General features: G+C 52.9%; 1 protein-coding gene across 1 annotated transcript in view; it reads right to left on the bottom strand.

Moving 5' to 3' along the window:
- Positions 1-38: 38 nt before the first annotated feature.
- KLHL42 (kelch like family member 42) overlaps positions 39-19599 on the bottom strand; it is a 28616-nt gene continuing 9055 nt past the window's right edge. Inside the window, exons 2-3 of the mRNA XM_002712726.5 lie at positions 11417-11610; positions 39-5220 (exon numbers count right to left, since the gene is read on the bottom strand). Of these exons, the coding sequence (XP_002712772.1) occupies positions 4769-5220; positions 11417-11610 (646 nt within the window). The 3' untranslated portion in view covers positions 39-4768. The remainder of the gene's footprint in view (positions 5221-11416; positions 11611-19599) is intronic.

Raw genomic sequence — 19599 nt, 5'->3', positions numbered from 1 at the left:
AGCTCACAGCTGGTACAGAGCACCTTGCAGACGACAAGGACGGGTTGAGAAGTATTTTATTTGAAGAGCTTTTCCTCCACAGTCCTAGAGCTATACAAAGAGTGACTGCTGCTACAGAGAGTGCTCTCCTGGGCGTCGCTGCAGTTAAATGAATCGTATGACAATGTGCACATGTTTAAGCCACACTGGAAACTGGAGACTCAACACAACCTTTTCAACACAGAGAGCAGCAGTCATAACAGAACCTAGCTACTCATTCTACAGATTATCATTTTTCCCTAAAGTGACTACTAAGTACAGGTATGAATGTAACATAGATTCGGTTATAAAGTGCCCTAGTCTTAAATCTTTTTTTATTAGAAAAAAAAAAAAAAGACACAATAGTTCAAATCACATTTTCCTTTTCTTTACCAGAAACGCTGACAACCATTTGAGAAGTCATCAACCAACCCTAAAAAGTCCTTTCAGCTCACCTCCTGCTCTACAAAATGGCCCCATCTTTTACATTCACTTTCTCTATAGGAATGGATAGAAAAGGTTAGGTGAGGAGGCTGGGTGTGCATTTCCTAAATCAACACAAGAAAAGGCAAACTGATACTTTACATAAATGAAAGTGAAAACAAATACTCTTAAGTGAAAACCACCTGTTGATCACCGTCAGGAAGGCCACACCCAGTGACCCCGAGTCCAGCCTAGCACTTCACTCACCGTTTTACAGAGCTGTTCACGGGTGGGGCTCCCCTCTGCCCAGGAGCCCGCATCCCTGGCCGGACTCCTCTTCCCGCTGGTCCCACCGCCCCCCCCCCCCAGCCCTTGCTGTAAGGGCGGGGGTCCTTGGTCTTTTTAAATAAGGCAGATTACATGGAAGTGGAATAGAGAAGACTAAGAAAAGCAGTAAGAAAAAAAATCACACGGTAAAATACAAAACGCAGCACGTGACGCTCACATGCAAAGAAACACTGGTTCGCGACGCATCCAGTGGGGAATCTCGAAGCAAGGCCACCAGCCTGGAAAGCGCCAGCTGTGCCCAACGACAACAGGCGGCTTTGAGAAGGACCTCCTGGGTAAGACAAGGGCGGCGAGCCCTTTTCCTGGCCTGTAAGCTCTTCAAGGTCAAGAGCCGTGGCTTATTCGTGTCTGTCCTCCCAGGTCTTAGCACTGTCCTGCCCGCGACAGACCCGTGGTCAGTGTTCTCAGTCAGCCAGCCCACTGCTTGCACAGCCACCCTGGCTGGGTCCGAGCCTCCGGACGCCCTCCCTATCGTGACCAAGGAGGGATGGCAGACAGAACCTGGCACTCTGCTGGTGACAGACACTTGTGAGCACGGGGCTGACCTGGATTCTTGGCCCGAATCCCAGCACAGAGGAAGGAACACCAGCATGCCCACAGAACGCCACCTTAACGTCAGGTGGCACAGAGGCCCCATTCATGGTCTAAGAAAAAGGCATCGGTACTCACCCTGCTCCCCCCAACTGCTGGGCCGGCCCGCAGGCGGCGTCCGGCCACCACTCGTCATATACCTGGCTGATCAGGAACACCACCGCTTTGCCACTCAACTGACCTCTTTGGCCCAACAGGGAGTGTCACAATTCCACTTGGAAATCTGAACACACCGCATCGGCAGTACTCCACAGGCAACTGCTTACCAAAGAGACCAACTGAATTACTCGCAGAGAAAGAACATCGACCATCCCAGTACAGTTCCAAGGGACAGCTAAGGCAACAGAGAGTACTTGGGGTCTTGGGTTTAAAAACAGGAGAGTTCAATTCTCTTTGGTTTCTGCTCTTTTTAAGCCATGTGTTTGTGTCTTACTATTATCCATGTCCTGTCAGTACTTCATTGCTATGACCTAACCGCTACCATCTAAATAATCCACTCCTGCACATTCCTAAGAAAACATTTCAAAGGACGGAAACAGGAGAGGCCATAAGCAAAGACGGAAGAGTGTCAGGGAGGAGCATACTTCCTTCCCACCGCCCTTGGCTCAGGCCTCGCGTGCTCCCACTCAGGGCAGTCTTTGTAGGACGCGGTGCCCTGGCCGGTGCTCCCGGCACGTCATAAAAAGACAGAACACTCGCAGCAGAGAGATACTGTCAAGGTGAGAAGGAAAGTCCAGGGGGCTGAAAGGAAGCGCCCAATGAAGCATCGCTTTCACTCATAGGTAGAGTCTTCCGCACAACACTGGCACCAGCAAAAGAACAGCACTAAATAAAAACTGGTGACGACATGACAGTGTGTTTGGTGTGCACAGCAGGAAGGATGGGATCCCAAAACCCACAGGCTGGTCTCCACCATGCCCCCAGCCCTGCTCGGGACCCAGACCAACAACTGCTTGTCCAAAGTCTTTTATCTGGGAGAGAGCTGTAACACGCAAGCACACATACATCCATGTATACATATCAAACCGGATTTGTCAAACCGCTTTGTGCATCCGCAGAGACCTTCATTTGGTCCAAGAACCTAATTGTTGGCATGAACAGACCCAAAGAATGTTGTCAGGAATAACTGGTTGGCAGAAATAATACGGTGTTGCACACAACCTGGTTATTTACAAGCTAATCTCCACCTGTTTGTCTAATACTAACTCAGCTGACCCGAGTATTCTGCATATGCAGGATTAAGCCTTCCAAAGTCAAGCTCAGGACAGGTGTTTGGAGTTAAGCTGCCAGCAGAGAGGACCACAGGCCACATCGGAATGCCTGGAGTAGACACCCAGCTCCCGCTCCTGCTCCCAGCTTCTTGCTAATGCGCGCCCTGGGAGGCAACAGTGATGGCTCAAGCAGTCGGGTTTCTGCCAGCCACGTGGGAGTCCTATCTTGAGTTCCTGGCTCCCGGCTGTAGCCCAGTCCCATGCCAGCTGCTGTGGGCATGTGGGGAACGAACCAGCAGACAGAAGCATGTGCTCACCTGCTCTCTGTCTCTCTCTCCCCATCGCCTCTGCCTCTAAAGAAACAGAAAAAAATCTACAGTAACAAAAGTTAACACTATCTAAAATGAAATAAATTAGGTTTCGAAATATATGTAATGAAACAGGTGACTGGAAATTCAATTCTACAATGATTATAAGTTAAACCTATTAGTTAAGTACCATGCCCAGGAAGATTTCAGGTTTTTTTTTTTTTTTTTTTTTAAAGCTTAACATTTGAAAAGAAATGAATATGGCTTAGAAACACTTGAATAACATTCAGAGTGGACTGTGGAGAAGAATATTTGATGAGAGGATACAAAGACCTGTATCCATGTCTAAAATGCAGATTTGCCTCATTTTACCTAACAGAAGTGTTCCTGGAAAGTTGTGCAAATAGGAGTTCTGTATCTAGACCCTTGTTTTACATTTATAGAGGCCACGGTGTAAAGAAACCCTGTAGCCAGCCCTGTGACAGGGGAGACAGCTCAGCAGACGTGGCCAGCTCCCTGCAGGGTGACAGCTGGAGCCGCCCACCAAGCTGCTGGGACTTCCCAGAGCGACGCTCGCTCGCTGTCAGGGACGTGAGTCTGCCTGCCACTTGTGCAGAAAGAGGGTCTCCAGGCCACGGGTTCCCTGGTTCTGCTGCAAAATGCCAGAGGACTGCAGAGGGTGCCTTGCAATCACAGGAACATCTCCCCAGGGCGGAGCAACGGGATCCTAAGGAAAGCTGCCCTGCGGCGGAAGCATTCACTCACTGCCAACTCTAAGCCGAGCTCTTATCACACCAACACCCAGGGCAAGTGAAGCGCTTAGCCGATTTCAGGAATGCCATCGGTGGCTGTCCCCTTCTCTCCGAGCCACTGCCCCTCTCTCCAGCACAAATGTTCTCTGCCATCCTCACCTTAGCACACACAGCAAAACAGACATGAAAAGCTCAGATTAAATCAGACAGCTGCCAGACATCAACGTGATAAAGTTGGGTTTTCGGTCTTAACAACTAAGTCCAATACATTCAATGAAAGTAACTCTTACGGGAAAAAAAATTTCTCATCTGGTGTTCCCATCCTATGTAAATTTGTGACTCCATTTTTGAAATGGATGCTAATTTCCATCCCTTCCCACAAATCCTCTTTTAAACAATACTGGCCGCCTGGCTCCTGTGACCCCATAAATGTTCAACCTGCCTCACAAGGGCAGAAGAACTTCCGTGTGTTTATGTCTGAGCATTCACAATGGAAAAAAAAAGGGGGGGGGGGACACAGTGGAGACTGCTTCTATGGGAATTCTGGGGGGACTGATTGCCGGGAAGGGGTCATAGGGGTTCCTTGGTGTGAGTTTCCTGGAAAGCCACAGGCAGGTCAACTATCTGCACACAGAACCCTGTTGTAAACACTCTAGAAGCTCACACGGCTGTGACAGGGGCCGGGGACACAGAATGGCAGTGGCAAAGGGAGGCTGGTGGAGCGAACTCCCACCACAAAGGAAATCTGAAATGTGAAAGGGACAGAAGGTATTTCAAGTGACCTGGACGAAGCGGATTTTCCAATCGCCTTGAGCACTCACGTCCATCACTGCCTTTGGCCCTTGACCCACGCACTCAGCGGATCCGCTCGTCAGTGATTGGCCCGAGAGGATCACGTCTGGATGAACACATTATCATGGATTTGCTCCCATCATTTAAGAACCAATAATTTAAAAAATAACGATGGTCTCTTTTTTTCCCTCGCGTTTTCAAGTAATTAGTTCAAGTAAGCTTATGTACAGCTGGAACTGGATACACGCGGCCTACAGCTCCCCTTTAAAACACGGACACCCCATCGTCTGGGTCTCAGCCAGGCCCCCTCCTGGCACCGGCTGGCTCAGGCTTCTGCCTTGTTGGGCAGGTAAAGCGAGGAGACCAGCAGGTTGTGGCCAAAGGCCGGGAAGCGGCGGAAGGCCTCCCAGCTGTCGGCGAAGATGTTGTACTTGAGGAAGACCCGGTGCTCCAGGCTGGTGGACAGGGTCACGTCTCTGCTCATGATGTAGATGCCGTCGTTGTGCAGCGCGCACGTCAGGTTCAGGCCCGACTTGGACGTGTTCTCCTTGAGGTAGAGCCACTGGCGGCTGACGGTGTTGTAGGACTGCACGGTGAGCATGTCCTCGCTCTGGCTGCCCCTGCGGGTGGGCCCCAGCTCGTGCAGGCAGCCCCCCACGATGTAGATGGTCTCCTCCACCGACACCATCTGCTGCTTGCGGATGTGGACGTCGCACGTCTCGAACAGCGTCCAGACGTCGGCCGAGGGGCAGTATTGCAGAATGTTCATGTTCCGGTCTGCAGAGAGAGAGAGCGGCAGAGGCTGACGCGCGCGGCCCCCCGGTGGCCGCGGCCGCGGACACACACAGCAGCCCGGGAAAAGTGGGGGCTGCAGAAGCAGCGTGCGGGAGACCCCTGTGGATTCATCCTCAGCCACCTCCCCCTGCCGTGCGCCCCCTCTCCGGGACCGGGCTGGAGTGGCTAAGGCCGGGGAAATGAGCCACTGTGACGTGGGCGCAGGCGCTCATCCCCAGCACCTGCGCCTGCACACCTCGGAGCACCAGGTCAGCGTGAGGAGAGGGAGGACTTCAGCGCACAATCAGTGACAGCCCAGCACCCCCGGCAGGCACCAAGGCCTGGGCGCACCACGGCTCACATCCGGAGAAACGAGCCTCACGCCTGCCTGCTGCCAGGCCCGAGACTCGCCTGGCACTGCTATATTGCAGCCGGGACACAGGCGAGACACGGAGGGCAACCCCCCCCCCCCAACCCGAACAAGAGGCAGCTGGCTCCTGTGGGGATAAAAAGCAAACACTACAGGGGTGGATGCTCTGACCTCACTTTTTTTTTTTTTTTTTTTTTTTTTTTGGACAGGCAGAGTGGACAGTGAGAGAGAGAGAGAAAGGTGTTCCTTTTGCCGTTGGTTCACCCTCCAATGGCACCCGCAGCCGGCATGCTGCGGCCGGCGCACCGCGCTGATCCGATGGCAGGAGCCAGGAGCCAGGTGCTTCTCCTGGTCTCCCATGGGGTGCAGGGCCCAAGCACCTGGGCCATCCTCCACTGCACTCCCTGGCCACAGCAGAGAGCTGGCCTGGAAGAGGGGCAACCGGGACAGAATCCGGCGCCCCGACTGGGACTAGAACCCGGTGTGCCGGCGCCGCAAGGCGGAGGATTAGCCTAGTGAGCCACGGCGCCGGCCCTGACCTTACTTTTAATTGTTATTTTCTTCAAGGAAAAAAAGTTGCATGCTCTCTCTTTTTTGAAAAATGCTTGTGGTGCCAATTCAGGTCCTGGCTGCTCCACTTCCCATCAAGCTGCCTGCTAATGCACCTGGGAAAGCACAGGAAGATGGGCCAGATGGGCCCCTGCACGCCCGAGGAAGGCCGGGTAGAAGCTCCAGGCTGCTGGCCCAGCAGCCCATGCTGTTGCAGCCATTCAGGGAGTGAACCAGCAGGTGGGAGATCTCTCTCTGCCTTTCAAATGAATAAATCTTTGTTTAAGAAAGAAAAATGTTAGCAAATTATATAATATCTAGCTTGGCTTTTCTTCTTTTAAATTATTTTGTTCCCTTTTCTCCTCCATGAAAGAATAACTGGAATATTTTAGCCTCGATAGGGGAAAAAAATGTCACAAATTATCAGAAAAAAAGAAGCTTGTGTTTTGTCATTTCTGTTTAAACCAACAACCACACCTATCAGTGGAGGAGACGGCTTGGCTTGAGAACTGGCACGAGCCGGGTGTGCGGTGTTCTGCCTGCTGTGGAAGCTGCCAGGACACCGCGCTCCTCGTCTAGGGCTCAGCTCCTCCCCTAGCCCTTCCTCCGGAGACAGAACCCCCCACACCCACCCATACACAGAGCTGGCAGCGCCTAGAGCACTCCACAGCCATATGTGGTCAGGACTCGAGTACCTCCTTAGGAGGGCACAGAGAGAAGCCAAGTCCTGGGCGTGCCGCTGGCCCTGTGCCTGCACGAGTCTCCCAGCTGTTGCAGCTTTGACAAAACTGTCTTGCAGGTTTCTATCCACACTAGCTCTGTTTCTTAAATGCCACTGCTGCGGTCACACTCACTCTGGTAGACAGCCCCAGGGAGTCTGGGTACTCATCTATCAGAGTGCCCCTCTGCACCTGACCCTCTGCCCACAGAGTAAAGGGCTCATTCCAGGGAGGCGTCCAGAGGGTACTTCTAGGTCTCCCCAGGTCTCTCTAAATGTTTTCTCTCCTCCCTCAACAAAAGCTCAGACCCTGACAAGGTGGTTTGAGATGGTGGGACGGACAATCGTCTAGGCTTTACACTCACCATCGGTTCGAAGTTTGAACAATCACTTTTCTCCCCTTTACAGCTACTACTACTTTCTACTGAATGTCTTTTCTATTTTTTTTAAGATGTATCTATTTATTTATTTATTTGAGAGGCAGAGTTACAGGTCAGAGAGAGGGAGAGACAGAAAGAAAGGTCCTGCATCCTTTGGTTCACTTCCCAAAGGGCTGCAACAGTCAGAGCTGGGCCAATCTGAAGCCAGGAGCCAGGAGCTTCTACGACACGACACGGCACCAGCCCCTGAATGTCTCTCTAATTCTTTAGTGCTGGCAAAGAATTAAAATAATCAAACAGCCATCACAGAAACCATAAAGTATTATTTCCTGAATTATAAAAGTCTCACCAGCATAGGAAGTCAGAAGGCCAGGAATCCACCTTTATGGATTTTTGTGGGGGGTGGGGTAACAGTTATGACGACTTATTTCAGAATAAATAAGTTAGGAAGTGCAGGAAGAGCTGAGCAGAGCACAAGCCACTGCCCTGTCGCAGAGCCTCAGGAAATGAGCTCTCGACCCCTTCCGCAAACACCGCTCCGTCCGTGGCACTGGCCACCCCTGCATGGATTTGGCACAGGGAATCCAGGAGAGAAATGACAGTGGGTGGCCTGAGTGAGGAAGGGACACCGGGGTGGCTTGCGCGGCTACGGAACACACAAGGGCTCTCCAGGTCAAATCTAGAGTATTTGCTCAGCAAGGGTAAACGCCGGCTGGGAAATCTACCAGTGGAGTAGACCTCGGGTTACAGGGAGAACTCAGCAGGGCTGGGGGGACGTCGGGGGACAGATGTGAGAAGTCAGCCCTCGGGGTGGGGGCACCGTGTGATGTCAGACCTCTGCAATGTCAGGGGGACACAGTGTGATGATGTCAGTGCTCAGTGGGGGGGACACAGTGTGATGGTGTGATGATGTCAGCCCTCTGCAATGTCAGGGGGACACAGTGTGATATTGTCAGACCTCAGCAATGTAGGAAGACACAGTGTGATGATGTCAGCCCTCAGCAATGTGGGAGGACACAGTGTGATGATGTCAGCCCTCAGCAATGTGGGAGGACAGTGTGATGATGTCAGACCTCAAGACCTCAGTGTGGGGGGGAACAGTGTGATGATGTCAGCCCTCGGGGGAGGGGCACAGTGTGATGATGTCAGCCCTCAGTGGGGGTCACAGTGTGATGATGTCAGCCCTCAGCGGGGGGGCACAGTGTGATGATGTTAGCCCTCGGTGGGGGGCACAGTGTGATGATGTCAGCCCTCGGTGGGGGTCAAGTGTGATGATGTCAGCCCTCAAGAGCACCATGGGGAGGGGGTGTCGGGGGACAAGGGTGATGACACCAAGTCACAGGATGCACCAAGTGTCACTCAGTCTAGGGAGGAATCAGAATTCTGAGAAATGTTCAGAAGTGAGCACTGACTTACCTGGGACAAAACAGAGAAAGAGAACAAGAAAGAACGAGAGCGACAGGTGTGGGAACTGGGCTTGCTACAGCTGTGTCTAAGCACAGAAAAGTGATCCTTGTAACCAGAACTCCAATGTTGAAGTACAAGAAACGACTATAAGTCTCATATTTTTTTCACTCATTTGTAAAGAAAAAGCTGGCGAGTGTTGTCAGTGTACAGGAACTCACATGGGGCACTGGGAATACCCCACGAGTGAAGAAAACACGGAGCAAAATAAAGCACGTGGAGGCAGGTGTCTGCCTAGTGGGTAAGACGCTACGATGTCTGGCAGTGCCCCACATCCGAGTACCTGGGTTCAATTCCCCAGCTCTGCTAAAGCACACCCCGGGAAGTAGTGCTAATGGCTCAAGTACTAGGTTCCCTGCCAGGCGTGTGGCAGGTCTGGATTGAACTCCCAGCATGCAGCTTGGGGTCGGCACGTGGGACGTGAACTAGCAGATGGGGGAGTCCTCTTCTTCCCCACCACCCCACTCCCTGGTAAAACACGTTCAGGCACTCTGTCTCTGTCTCTCTGGATATACCCCAGCTGATTGGTGACCCCAAAATGTCATCCACCTCCTGATCCCTGGAACCTGTGACTAAGACCTGAGTTGGAAAAAGTGTCTCTGCACACAGCAGTTGAGGATCTTGACATGAGATCACCCTGGGCTACTCAGGTGGGCCCTAGTTCCAATGACAGGTGTCTTTACAAGGGCCAGACGATGACAGCCACACAGGAAGACAGAAGCAGAGCCTGGCTGTGTGAAGGTGCAGGAGGCCAGCGGGGACTCTCCCTGGAACCTTCCCAAGGAGCATGGCCTTGCTGATGCCTTGATTTCCAACCGTAGGTCCCAGAACTGTGAGAAAACACAGTCTTTGTTAGCCACCAAGCTCACACTCAGCCATGTGGCAGCCACACAGGAAGGAGACAGACACATGGCCCACCACTATCCCCTGCAAATCTACTGTCTAGAGGCAGGCATCAGGAATCTGCTGGCTGCCGGCACTGTGGCATAGTGGGTAAAGCCACTGCTTGCAGTGTCAGCATCACACAGGCACCAGTTCGAGTCCCGGCTGCTCTACTTCCGATCCAGCTCTCTGCTATGGCCTGGGACAGCAGAAGATGGCCTAAGTGCTTGGGCCCCTGCACCCACATGGGAGACCTGGAAGAAGCTCCTGGCTCCAAATCAGCCCAGCTCTGGCCATTGTGGCCATTCAGGGAGTGAACCAGCAGATGGAAGGTATCTCTCTCTCTCTGTGTCTCTCCTCTCTATGTAACTCTGACTTTCAAATACATAAATAAATCTTTAAAAAAAAAAATCTGCTGATGGCCAGCCCTGTGGTGCAGCAGGTTAAGCTGCCGCATGTCTGGGTCCTGGCTACTCCACTTTGATTCCAGCTCCCTCCTCCTGGCCTGGGAAAAGCAGCAGAAGACGATCCAAGTGTTTGGGCCCCTGCCACCCACATGGAAGAGCTGGAAGAAGCCCCTGGCTTTGACCTGGCCTAGCCCTGGCCATCTGGGGAGTGAACCAGCAGATGGAAGATCTTTCCGTCTCTCCCTCTCTATCTGTAACTCTTTCAGATAAATAAATCTTTTTTTTTTTTAATCTTCTGCTGTCACATTCACAGAAAGAGTAAATCAGAGGTTCATGAAATACTTCCCATCTGATTTCTTCCAGCATAAATCCCCCAACCAGACACACCTGGACGTGCTGAGAACTTTATCACCAGTGAGAGCACTCCTAGTGCTGGATTCCTGCCCTGCGCGCGTAGGGGTCGCTCACAGTCTGCAAGGGGGTCTGCCACGGCTGTCGTTAGCAGGGTGGGAGGGCTCCATCCTGCACATGTTGCACCACAAAGGGGTGCAGGGTAACTTCACTGCCAGACTCAGCGGTGACTGCACTCCCTTAACGGGGCCAAAGTCCCTAGTGTGCGGCTATACCTTTTCTACAAGGCCTAGGCTCTCTAGGGTCAGACAAACCAAATGCACAAAGAAATGCGCCTGGCCCAGGGGCAACCCGGAAGTGGCTGCTGTGAGGGTGAGGGGTGGACAGGAAGGGGAAGGCCTGGCGTCATCCTTCCTGCCACACCACACTGCCTGCCGACACCAGGGCGTGAGACCTCTCTGTCCCCAGAACAGCAGTATAAAGCATGCTGGAGAGAGACTGTCTATTCCCAAATTCTCGACCACAAACTGCCGACCCTCACAAGCGACAAACACACGTGCACAGGTTCATACCCAGCACATGCACCCCCCCATCGCCGGTCGGCCCAGAATCCTCCTGGAGCTGTGTCAACAGCGCTCTCCCCGCCTCGGACGCGCTGGCACTCACACAGGGAGGAATGACAGCGAGACCTCCAGCTCGGAGGGGACAGAGGCTGTGTTCCCAGCTGCTCCAAGGACACACCCCACCCAAGAGTGCCCAGCCTCAGAGAGCAGCAGAGAGGGCAAAGCAGTCCCCACGGACCAGGCCCAGCCACACCACCAGGCGGCTCACGACAAGGCTGTGCTTCGGAAGCAGAAAGAACACAGGCGCTTCCTTCATAGCTCCCCTACCTTGTTCAACTTCCACGTTCATACAAAGTCATCAGAGACCCCTCCCATCCCAAACACCCCACCCACACAGATGCGGAAATATTCAGTATTTCAAGCATGGAGTCGCACACACACACGCTGGGAGCTTCCGCCCGCCCCAGGCCGCCCCCGTGAACACGGAAGTAGACCCACGCAGGTCCTTCGCTTACCTCTGGTGGTATAGCCTCCAATGACATAAATCTTCCCCTTGCATTCGCACGCAGAAAACTCAGCCAGCGGATTCGGTAAGGGTGCCACAAAATTCCAGGCGTCCTGCTCGGGATTGTAACACTCAACGTTAGACACGGCCTGCCCGCCGACGGCGTAGAGCTTTGAGTTAACAGCCACAAGCTTGAAGTTGGACCTGAAAGACAGACACAAATAGCCTTCTTCTTTCTTGTCTTTTAAGATTGATTTATTTATTTGAAAGGCAGAAATGTAGAGACAAAAGGAGAGAGAGAGAGACAGAGGGAGAGAGAGATCTTCCAATCCCTGGTTCACTCCACAGATGACCGCAACAGCCAGGGCTGGGCCAGGCCAAAGCCAGAAGCTTCTTCCAGGTCTCCCATGTGGGTACAGGGGTCCAAGGACTAGGGCCATCTTCCACTACTTTCCCAGGCACATTAGCAGGGAGCTGGACTGGAAGTGGAGCAGCCGAGACTTGAACTGGCGCCTATTTGGTATGCCAAGTTTGCAGCTGACAGCCTAACCTGCTACTACTCCACACCGGCCCTGCCATCAGCCTTCTGATCACTAAGCTGTGTGATGATAGAGTGAGGGACGAGAGGGGAACGTGGAAGCAGCTGGACACTTGAAGACAGTTAGCTTCCTGAATTCTTCCGCAACTGGGGTCCATTCTACCGGAGGACAGAGAAATGAGGGGCTGACTCCTCAAACGTCACCCCATCCCCAGGATTCCACAAGAGCAGCGCCCTGTCCAAACATCAGCAACACAAGTACTAACCTCACACAGCACTAGGCCAAGAGCTAGGACGCTTTCCTCCCCTCCCCTCCCCCCCTCCCCTCCCCTCCCCTCTCCTCTTCTCTCCTCTCCTCACAGACGAAACTCAATTAATACACTCAGCCCCGGCATCTGGGTCTTCCACACCCATGGATTCAGCCAAATGTAGACTGGAAATACTAAGAAAACTGACTATCTGCATTGAACACGTACAGACTTATTATTATTATTATTATTATTTTTGCCTTGCCATGACTCCCTAAGCAGTAAAGCCACACTTTACACGGCAGTGGATATTAAAAGTAACCTATGTGGGGTGGGCATTGCACTACAGCACAGTGAGCGGCTGCTTGGCCTCCCTTATCAGAGTGGCTGGTATGGAGGCCACCTCTGCTTCCAATCCAGCTTCCTGCTAGTGCGCCTGCGAGGCACTGGATGACAGCTCAAGTGCTTGGGTTCCTGCCACCCACATGGGAGACCCCGATGAAGTTCCTGGTTCCTGACTTCTGCCTGGCCCAGCCCTGGCTGTTGTAGCCTGTGGGGAGTGAATGGGCAAGTAGAAGATCTCTCTCTCTCTCTTCCTCCCTCTCTCTGTCATTTTCCCTTTCAAATAAACAGATATTTTTTAAAAAGTAACCTATAATTTTTTAAAAGATTTATTTACTTGAAAGGCAGAATTACAGAGAGGCAGAGGCAGAGGCAGAGACAGAGAGAGAGAGAGAAGGAGAGGTCTTCCATCAGATGGCTCACTCCCCAGTTGGCCACAATGGCCAGAGCTGCATCAATCTGAAGCCAGGAGCCAGGAGCTTCCTCTGGGTCTCCCACGTGGGTACAGGGGCCCAAGCACTTGGGCCATCTTCTACTGCTTCCTAGGCCACAGCAGACAGCTGGATTGGGAGAGGAGCAGCCGGGACTTGAACCGGTGCCCATATGGGATGCCAGCACTGCAGACGGTGGCCCCACCTATAGATAATGTAAAGTATACAGAAAGGGGCCAGCGATGTGGTGCAGTGGATTAACACCCTAGCCTGAAGCGCCGGCATCCCATACGGGCACCAGTTCAAGACCTGCCTGCTTCACTTCCAATCCAGCTCTCTGCTGTGGCCTGAGAAAGCAGTAGAGATGGTCCAAGTCCTTGGACCCCTGTAGCCACATGGGAGACCCGGAGGAGGCTCCTGGCTTCAGACTGGCACTGCTCTGGCCGTTGCGGCCAGCTGGGGAGTGAATCATCAGATGGAAAACCTCTCTCTCTCTCTCTCTGCCTCTCCTCTCTCTGTGTAACTCTGACTTTCATATAAATAAATAAATCTTTAAAAAAAAATGTATACAGGAATGTTGTGCACAAGTTCTATGCAAGTACTAGGCCATTTATAGAAGGGATTTGAATATCCGTGGACCTCGGTATCCAAATGGGGCCCCAGCACCCATACCCCATAAATACCAAGGGCAACTGTGCTTCCTGCTAGACAGAAAAGGGTGGAGAAATGCACCCACTGCACCCCTTCCCTTGCCTCTCTCCATCAGAATGGTGACATCATTGCTCCCAGTGAGCGGGGAAGCTCCATCCTGGGGCACACACGGTGCTGCCCAGACAAGACTGGCAAACGCAAAGGGCAGCTGCTAAAGGATGGTTTGGGAGACCCCTTAACCCCCAGGATCCCCGAGCACATCAGCCCCTCCTCCTCTGAATGGCATCTCCTTTCTCCCCTCCCCCCCTTTTTTTAGAGGCAGTGGTTTACTCCTCAGGCAGCCTCAACAGCCGAGATGAGGTCAGGCAGAAGCCAGGAGCCGGAGATCAGTCCACGGCTGCCACGTGGATGCACAGAACCCAACCACCGGAACCACCACCGCTGCCTCCCAGGATCTGCATCAGCAGGAAGCTGGAGTCTCGCCCACCGCCAGGCGTGGAAACCCAGCAACCCAATGCAGGCTGCAGGCTGCAGGCGTCTTACCTGGGAGGGGGGCGTCTTAGCCTCTCACAGTGCTACCTAACGTGTAAGATGAGGAGCCTGTGCAATGAACCAAGTACAACAGCAACACAGCCTTCTCAGGCTCCCTATACACGCGACCCCTACAGACGGCCCGATCAACAAGTGTGCCTGTGTCCTAACAGAACACCCTTTTACGGAGAGAAATACCCTGGTGTCAAGCCCTGTGTCCGTCCCAGCACGAAACACTGCTACTCAGCTTCAGAGGCCAGGCAAGTCTGGCGATAGGGAGGGACCTGTTTGTTTCAGCAAAGCACACAGGGACTGACCGGCCCTCAGAGAGCCAAGAAGGGTCGCGTCTGCCATGGCTGAGTCAAGTCGGCTGTGATGCACGCCCCAGCCACAGTTCCCAGAGGACGTGTGGCAGCGTGGTGCAGCAGCAAAGGCCACAGTGCGAGTGAGGAGATACCGTTCTGGCCCCAGGTCTGCGGCAGGCAGCCACTGACCCTGCTCCAACCGTGGGGATCACACTGATGGCAAGCTGGCTGGGCACTTCCACCAAACAGCTCCTCAGAAGGCACAGGGAGCTGAGACACTCTCCACGCCATCCCAGCGTATTCCGGTGTAGTAACAAGAATACCACAGCAGGGGTCCTGACGTCCAAACCTGCCACTTTACCTATGTGACGCTGAGCAAGCCACTTATCCAAACAAAAACCACAAGCACATTTGGCACTAACTGCGGACCACACACATTACACAAGTATTGCAGTTTCTCATGTTTTTTAGTGTGAAATAAAGATGCTAGATCCAGTGAATTCTGGGGTCACATATAACTCCAACACAAGGACAATCCCAAAACAGAAATATCCTAGGAAAGAAAGGAGCAGGCAGCTACAAATACACACACACACACACACACTCCCGAGGGTAGATTGAGAAGTGGCCGTAGGCTGGCATTATGGCACAGCGGGTTAACCCACCACCTGCAATTCTGGCATCTCATATCAGAACCCAGTTCAAATCCTGGTTGCTCTGCTTCTGATCCAGCTCCCTGCTAATAGGTAAGGCAGCAGAAGATGCCCCCAAGGGCTTTAGCCCCTGCCACCTATGTGGGCGATCTGGATGGAGTTCCTGTCTCCCGGCTTTGGCCTGGCCCAGCCCCAGCTGATGCTGCCATTTAAGGGAGTGAACCAGCAGATGGAAGATCTCTCTGTGTCTATCATTGTGCCTTTCAAGTAAATAAGTCTTATCAAAAACGTGGCAGTGAAAACTTGACCATGCTTGACTTAGCGGGTGCTCAGTGCGCAGTGATGCACATCAAGCAAGAACTCTACTAGGGCTTTGGTCCGAGTGGTTCCCACCAATTCTCCACTCACGGTATTTAGTGGAGGATGCTGTGGGGATGCAGTTAGGGTTGGATCAGGCATGACACGGGGGCCCCAACCATGGCACTAGCGGTTTTATCTTTCTTTTTGTCTCTCCTTTCCTATTCCCTCCCTTTCTCCCTCTCTCTTCCTCCCTCCCTCCCTCTCCCTCCGCCCCTTCTACATGAATCACTTTATAAGAGAAGGAAGAGAGACCCGAGGTGGTGCACCTGCGCACCTGTCATCCTCCAATGTTACCGGGCAACAAGAAGGTCCTCACCAGTGGCTGAGCGGATAGTGGCGCCTTGCTCTTGGACCTCCAGTCCCCCGAAACCATGAGCCAAATAAACCTGAGTCCTTTATAAATGACCCAGTGTATGGCATTCAGTTACAGCAGCAGCAAACAGGCTGAGACAATTGGTAACAGCCATGTACTAAAGAGCCAAGACTGTAGAACGTATTGAGGCCCTTTGCATTCAAGTGCACTTTTGTTTAGTTTTGCTCTGTTTTTCAAGTCACGCTGTCCACGACACCCAGGTGGCCATGCAGTTTTCATGCCCACAGACCTCCATGGGTGGCAGTCTCTGGGTTGGCTCCTAACTCATGTTGCACAACCCCCTCTGCTGCCAATGGCCCTTAGACTCCAACCATGATGCTTCTCTCTGTGTGTGCAAACTTGAGGAACCAGCGGAAATAATAAGCACTAAACCTCAGCAGCCCACAGTTTGTTTGTGCTCCCTAAGGCACACAGATAGTAAATTTTCTAAGATCAAAGCTGTTGCTGGTGTGCGCCCAGCGTCACCACTGGGCCTAAGCAAACATGGAAGCCGCCTCTTTGTGCGGCTCAATGAATAGGCAGCTAAAAGTAAACAATTCCGTTTCTCCAGACCCCAACATGCTCAGATTCACTTGAAGAGAGGAGAAGAAACTCCTCAATGTTCACCCTGAGCTATAATTGCCGCCTCAGTACTGGAGAGGCCCACACCGCGTGGAGTCATGAGGCCAGGCGTGCACACAGCAATCCCTGCTAAACCATTCGGGAGCTGTGTGACCCTGGACAATTACTCTCAGCGTATCTGTGCCTCGGTTCCCCAGCCATGAAGTGGAAAGGAGAACAGCACAGGGGCCAGCGCTGTGATGCAGCGGGCTAACTCACAACTTACAATGCCAGCATCTCATATAAGAGCCCTGGTTCCAGGCCCAGCCATTCTGCTTCTGATCTAGCTCTCCACTAATGTGCCTACAATGGCAGACGAAGATGGCTGGAGTACTTGAACCCCTGCCACCCACGTGGGAAACCTGGATGGAATTCCAAGCTCCTGGCTTCAGCCTGACCCAACCTTGGCTGTTGCAGCCATTTGGGACACAAACCAGTGAAAAGAAGACCTTTCTCTTTCTCTCTCTCTCTCTCTCTCTCTCTCTTTCTCTCTCTCTCTGTCTGTGTGTCTCGCTCTCTGTAACTCTGCCTTTCAAATAAATCAATAAATCTTTAAAAGAAGAAGAAAGGGGATGAGGGGAGCAGCAGAGGCCTGCACACAGTGAGAGCAGACAAGGACGAGGCTCACAGAAGGAAGGCCCTCCCTGCAGGCCTCCGGGTGATGCTGGTCTCTGTGTCACAGCCCAGGTCTCTGCTGGCGAGGGCCGGTCTACAGTCAGGCAGAGGCAGTGGCTGCTGCCACACGGTACTCCGCAGCTCTGCACACGGCACCGCTCTCGTCCACAAACTGCCACCACTTAGCTCCTGAGAACAGCTCTTCCACTCTCCACCTCCTGGAAAGTAAAGGCGTGAACCCGAGCTGTCAATCACTTTTCAAAATTTCCATCTCCACATTGCCTTCTTAATATCAATCCCTGACATCCATGTGCTCCGTAGACAAAAGGAATTTTTTTTTTTTAATTTTTTTTTTTTTGACAGGCAGAGTGGACAGTGAGAGAGAGAGACAGAGAGAAAGGTCTTCCTTTGCCGTTGGTTCACCCTCCAATGGCCGCCGCGGCCGGCGCGCTGCGGCCGGCGCACCGCGCTGATCCGATGGCAGGAGCCAGGAGCCAGGTGCTTTTCCTGGTCTCCCATGGGGTGCAGGGCCCAAGCACCTGGGCCATCCTCCACTGCACTCCCTGGCCACAGCAGAGGGCTGGCCTGGAAGAGGGGCAACCGGGACAGAATCCGGCGCCCCGACCGGGACTAGAACCCGGTGTGCCGGCGCCGCTAGGCGGAGGATTAGCCTAGTGAGCCGCGGCGCCGGCTGACAAAAGGAATTTTAAAACCAAATCCTAATCAACTGATCACACCTTGATTTACTTCCAATAAACAGAACTGCAGGTGAGAAGAATTAGGTAAGACAGCAATTTAATTTCTAATTCACTTGTAAGAAATCAAAAGCTCCCTAGGGGCAGGCATTGTGGCGCACAGGGCAAGCCGCCACTTCAGACGCCGCATCCCAGCTGGGAGTGCCTGGGGTAGACTCCCACCTCGGCTCCTGATGCCACTTCCTGCTAATGCCGGAACGCAGCAGTGTGATGGCTCAACTACCTAAGTACATCCACCCACTTGGGAGCCCCAGAACAAACTCCTGGCTCCTGGCTTTAGCCTGGCCCAGCCCTGGCTGTTGCTGCCGCATGGGGAGTGAACCAGCAGATGGAAGATTTCTCTGTCTCCTGCATCCCACCTCTTTCAAATAAAACTTTTATAAAAAATAATGCAAAAAAAAAAAAACCCCAACCTCTCTATAGCCTTAAAACTAAGTAACATGAAATGTGCTCAACACCAGCAGGCAGCTTTCAGGTGTTCCCAGTAGCTGTGCACAACCTAGCGAGCAGGATGACAGAGTGACCTGGAGCCTGGCCCTGCGATGAGGTGGGAGATAATTAAGCTCGTCGAACCTCTGTTTCCCCTTTGGGAAAAGGGAGTCAATCACAAACCCATCTCACGGGGATGCTGTCAACAGGAAACAGGAAGTGACCCCTGAAGTAGGGAGCACAGAGAGAACCCACAGCAGCTGTCACTCGCGGCATCAGACACTCGACGCCTCTGAAGCACGGTTCTGCTGCAGCACCAAGACCCCTTCTCAGCTGTCCAAAGACGCCTGCATCATTCGTGGAGCATCCAGCCCCTTGGGTCCCCTCCTTCCCCTCTGCCTGCCTTCTGCCGCTTCCGCAAGTACTAACCCCCCACCACCATCTCAGGGCAGGGGAGAAAGAAAAACTGTCCCGGCCGGCACTGCAGTGCAGCGGGTTAAGCCACCGCCTACAATGCCAGCATCCCATTTGGGCATTGGCTTGAGTCCCGGCTACTCCATTTCCAATCCAGCTAATCCCTGCTAATGTGCCTGGGGAGGCAGTGGAAGATGGCCCAGGTGCTTGGGTCCCTGAACCCATGTGAGATCCAGATGAAGCTCCAGGCTCCTGGCTTCAGCCTGGCCCAGCTCTGGCCATTGCAGTCATTTGGGGAGTGAACCAGTGGATGGAAGATCTCTCTCTCGCCACCCCTCCCTCACTCTGCCTTTCAAATAATTAAGTAAAGTCTTTAAAAAAAAAAAAAAAAAAAGAAATTGTCACCACTGCTGGCCTACTACCACCTCTGAGAAACTCAAAAAGCACAGACACAAAAAGCAACTTAAACTGCCAGCCAAGAAACCGGCGGGGAGAGGAGCAGACACAGCCCGTTCCCTGGCAGCATTAACCACAGAGGACAAAGCCTCTCACGGTTTCCTCGCTCTAGAAGTGCTCTGAAACCTAGGCCGAGAGGTTAGGAGAATCGCTAAGGCTGAGCACGGTCATTCTGTTTGCAGACCCGGACCGTGTGCTGCTTCCTGCCACTTCCCACTCCACGAACACACCACCAGCCATCTCCTTCCCACTCACTGCTCAGCTCTACTTCCTCAACAAAGCCAAGGGCTTCATAAACCCATCCTTACCGACCGACCGTGGATGACATCACTGCCCGAACAGTCCCTGGGGATGTGGGTGGTGCTGCCCTTGACCCTTTCTCAAAGTTACAGGCAGCCCCATCAGATATGAATCAAGGTTCCTGCCACAGGCTGTGTGTTACTTTTAAGGTGATGACTTTTCCCAGCACAGAACCTGCACTGGGACATGACC

Source organism: Oryctolagus cuniculus, chromosome 9 (assembly GCF_964237555.1).
Source record: "Oryctolagus cuniculus chromosome 9, mOryCun1.1, whole genome shotgun sequence".
Lineage (NCBI taxonomy): Eukaryota > Metazoa > Chordata > Mammalia > Lagomorpha > Leporidae > Oryctolagus > Oryctolagus cuniculus.
Note: the sequence above shows the minus strand (reverse complement) of the source record. Positions and strands in the feature narration are given on the sequence as shown.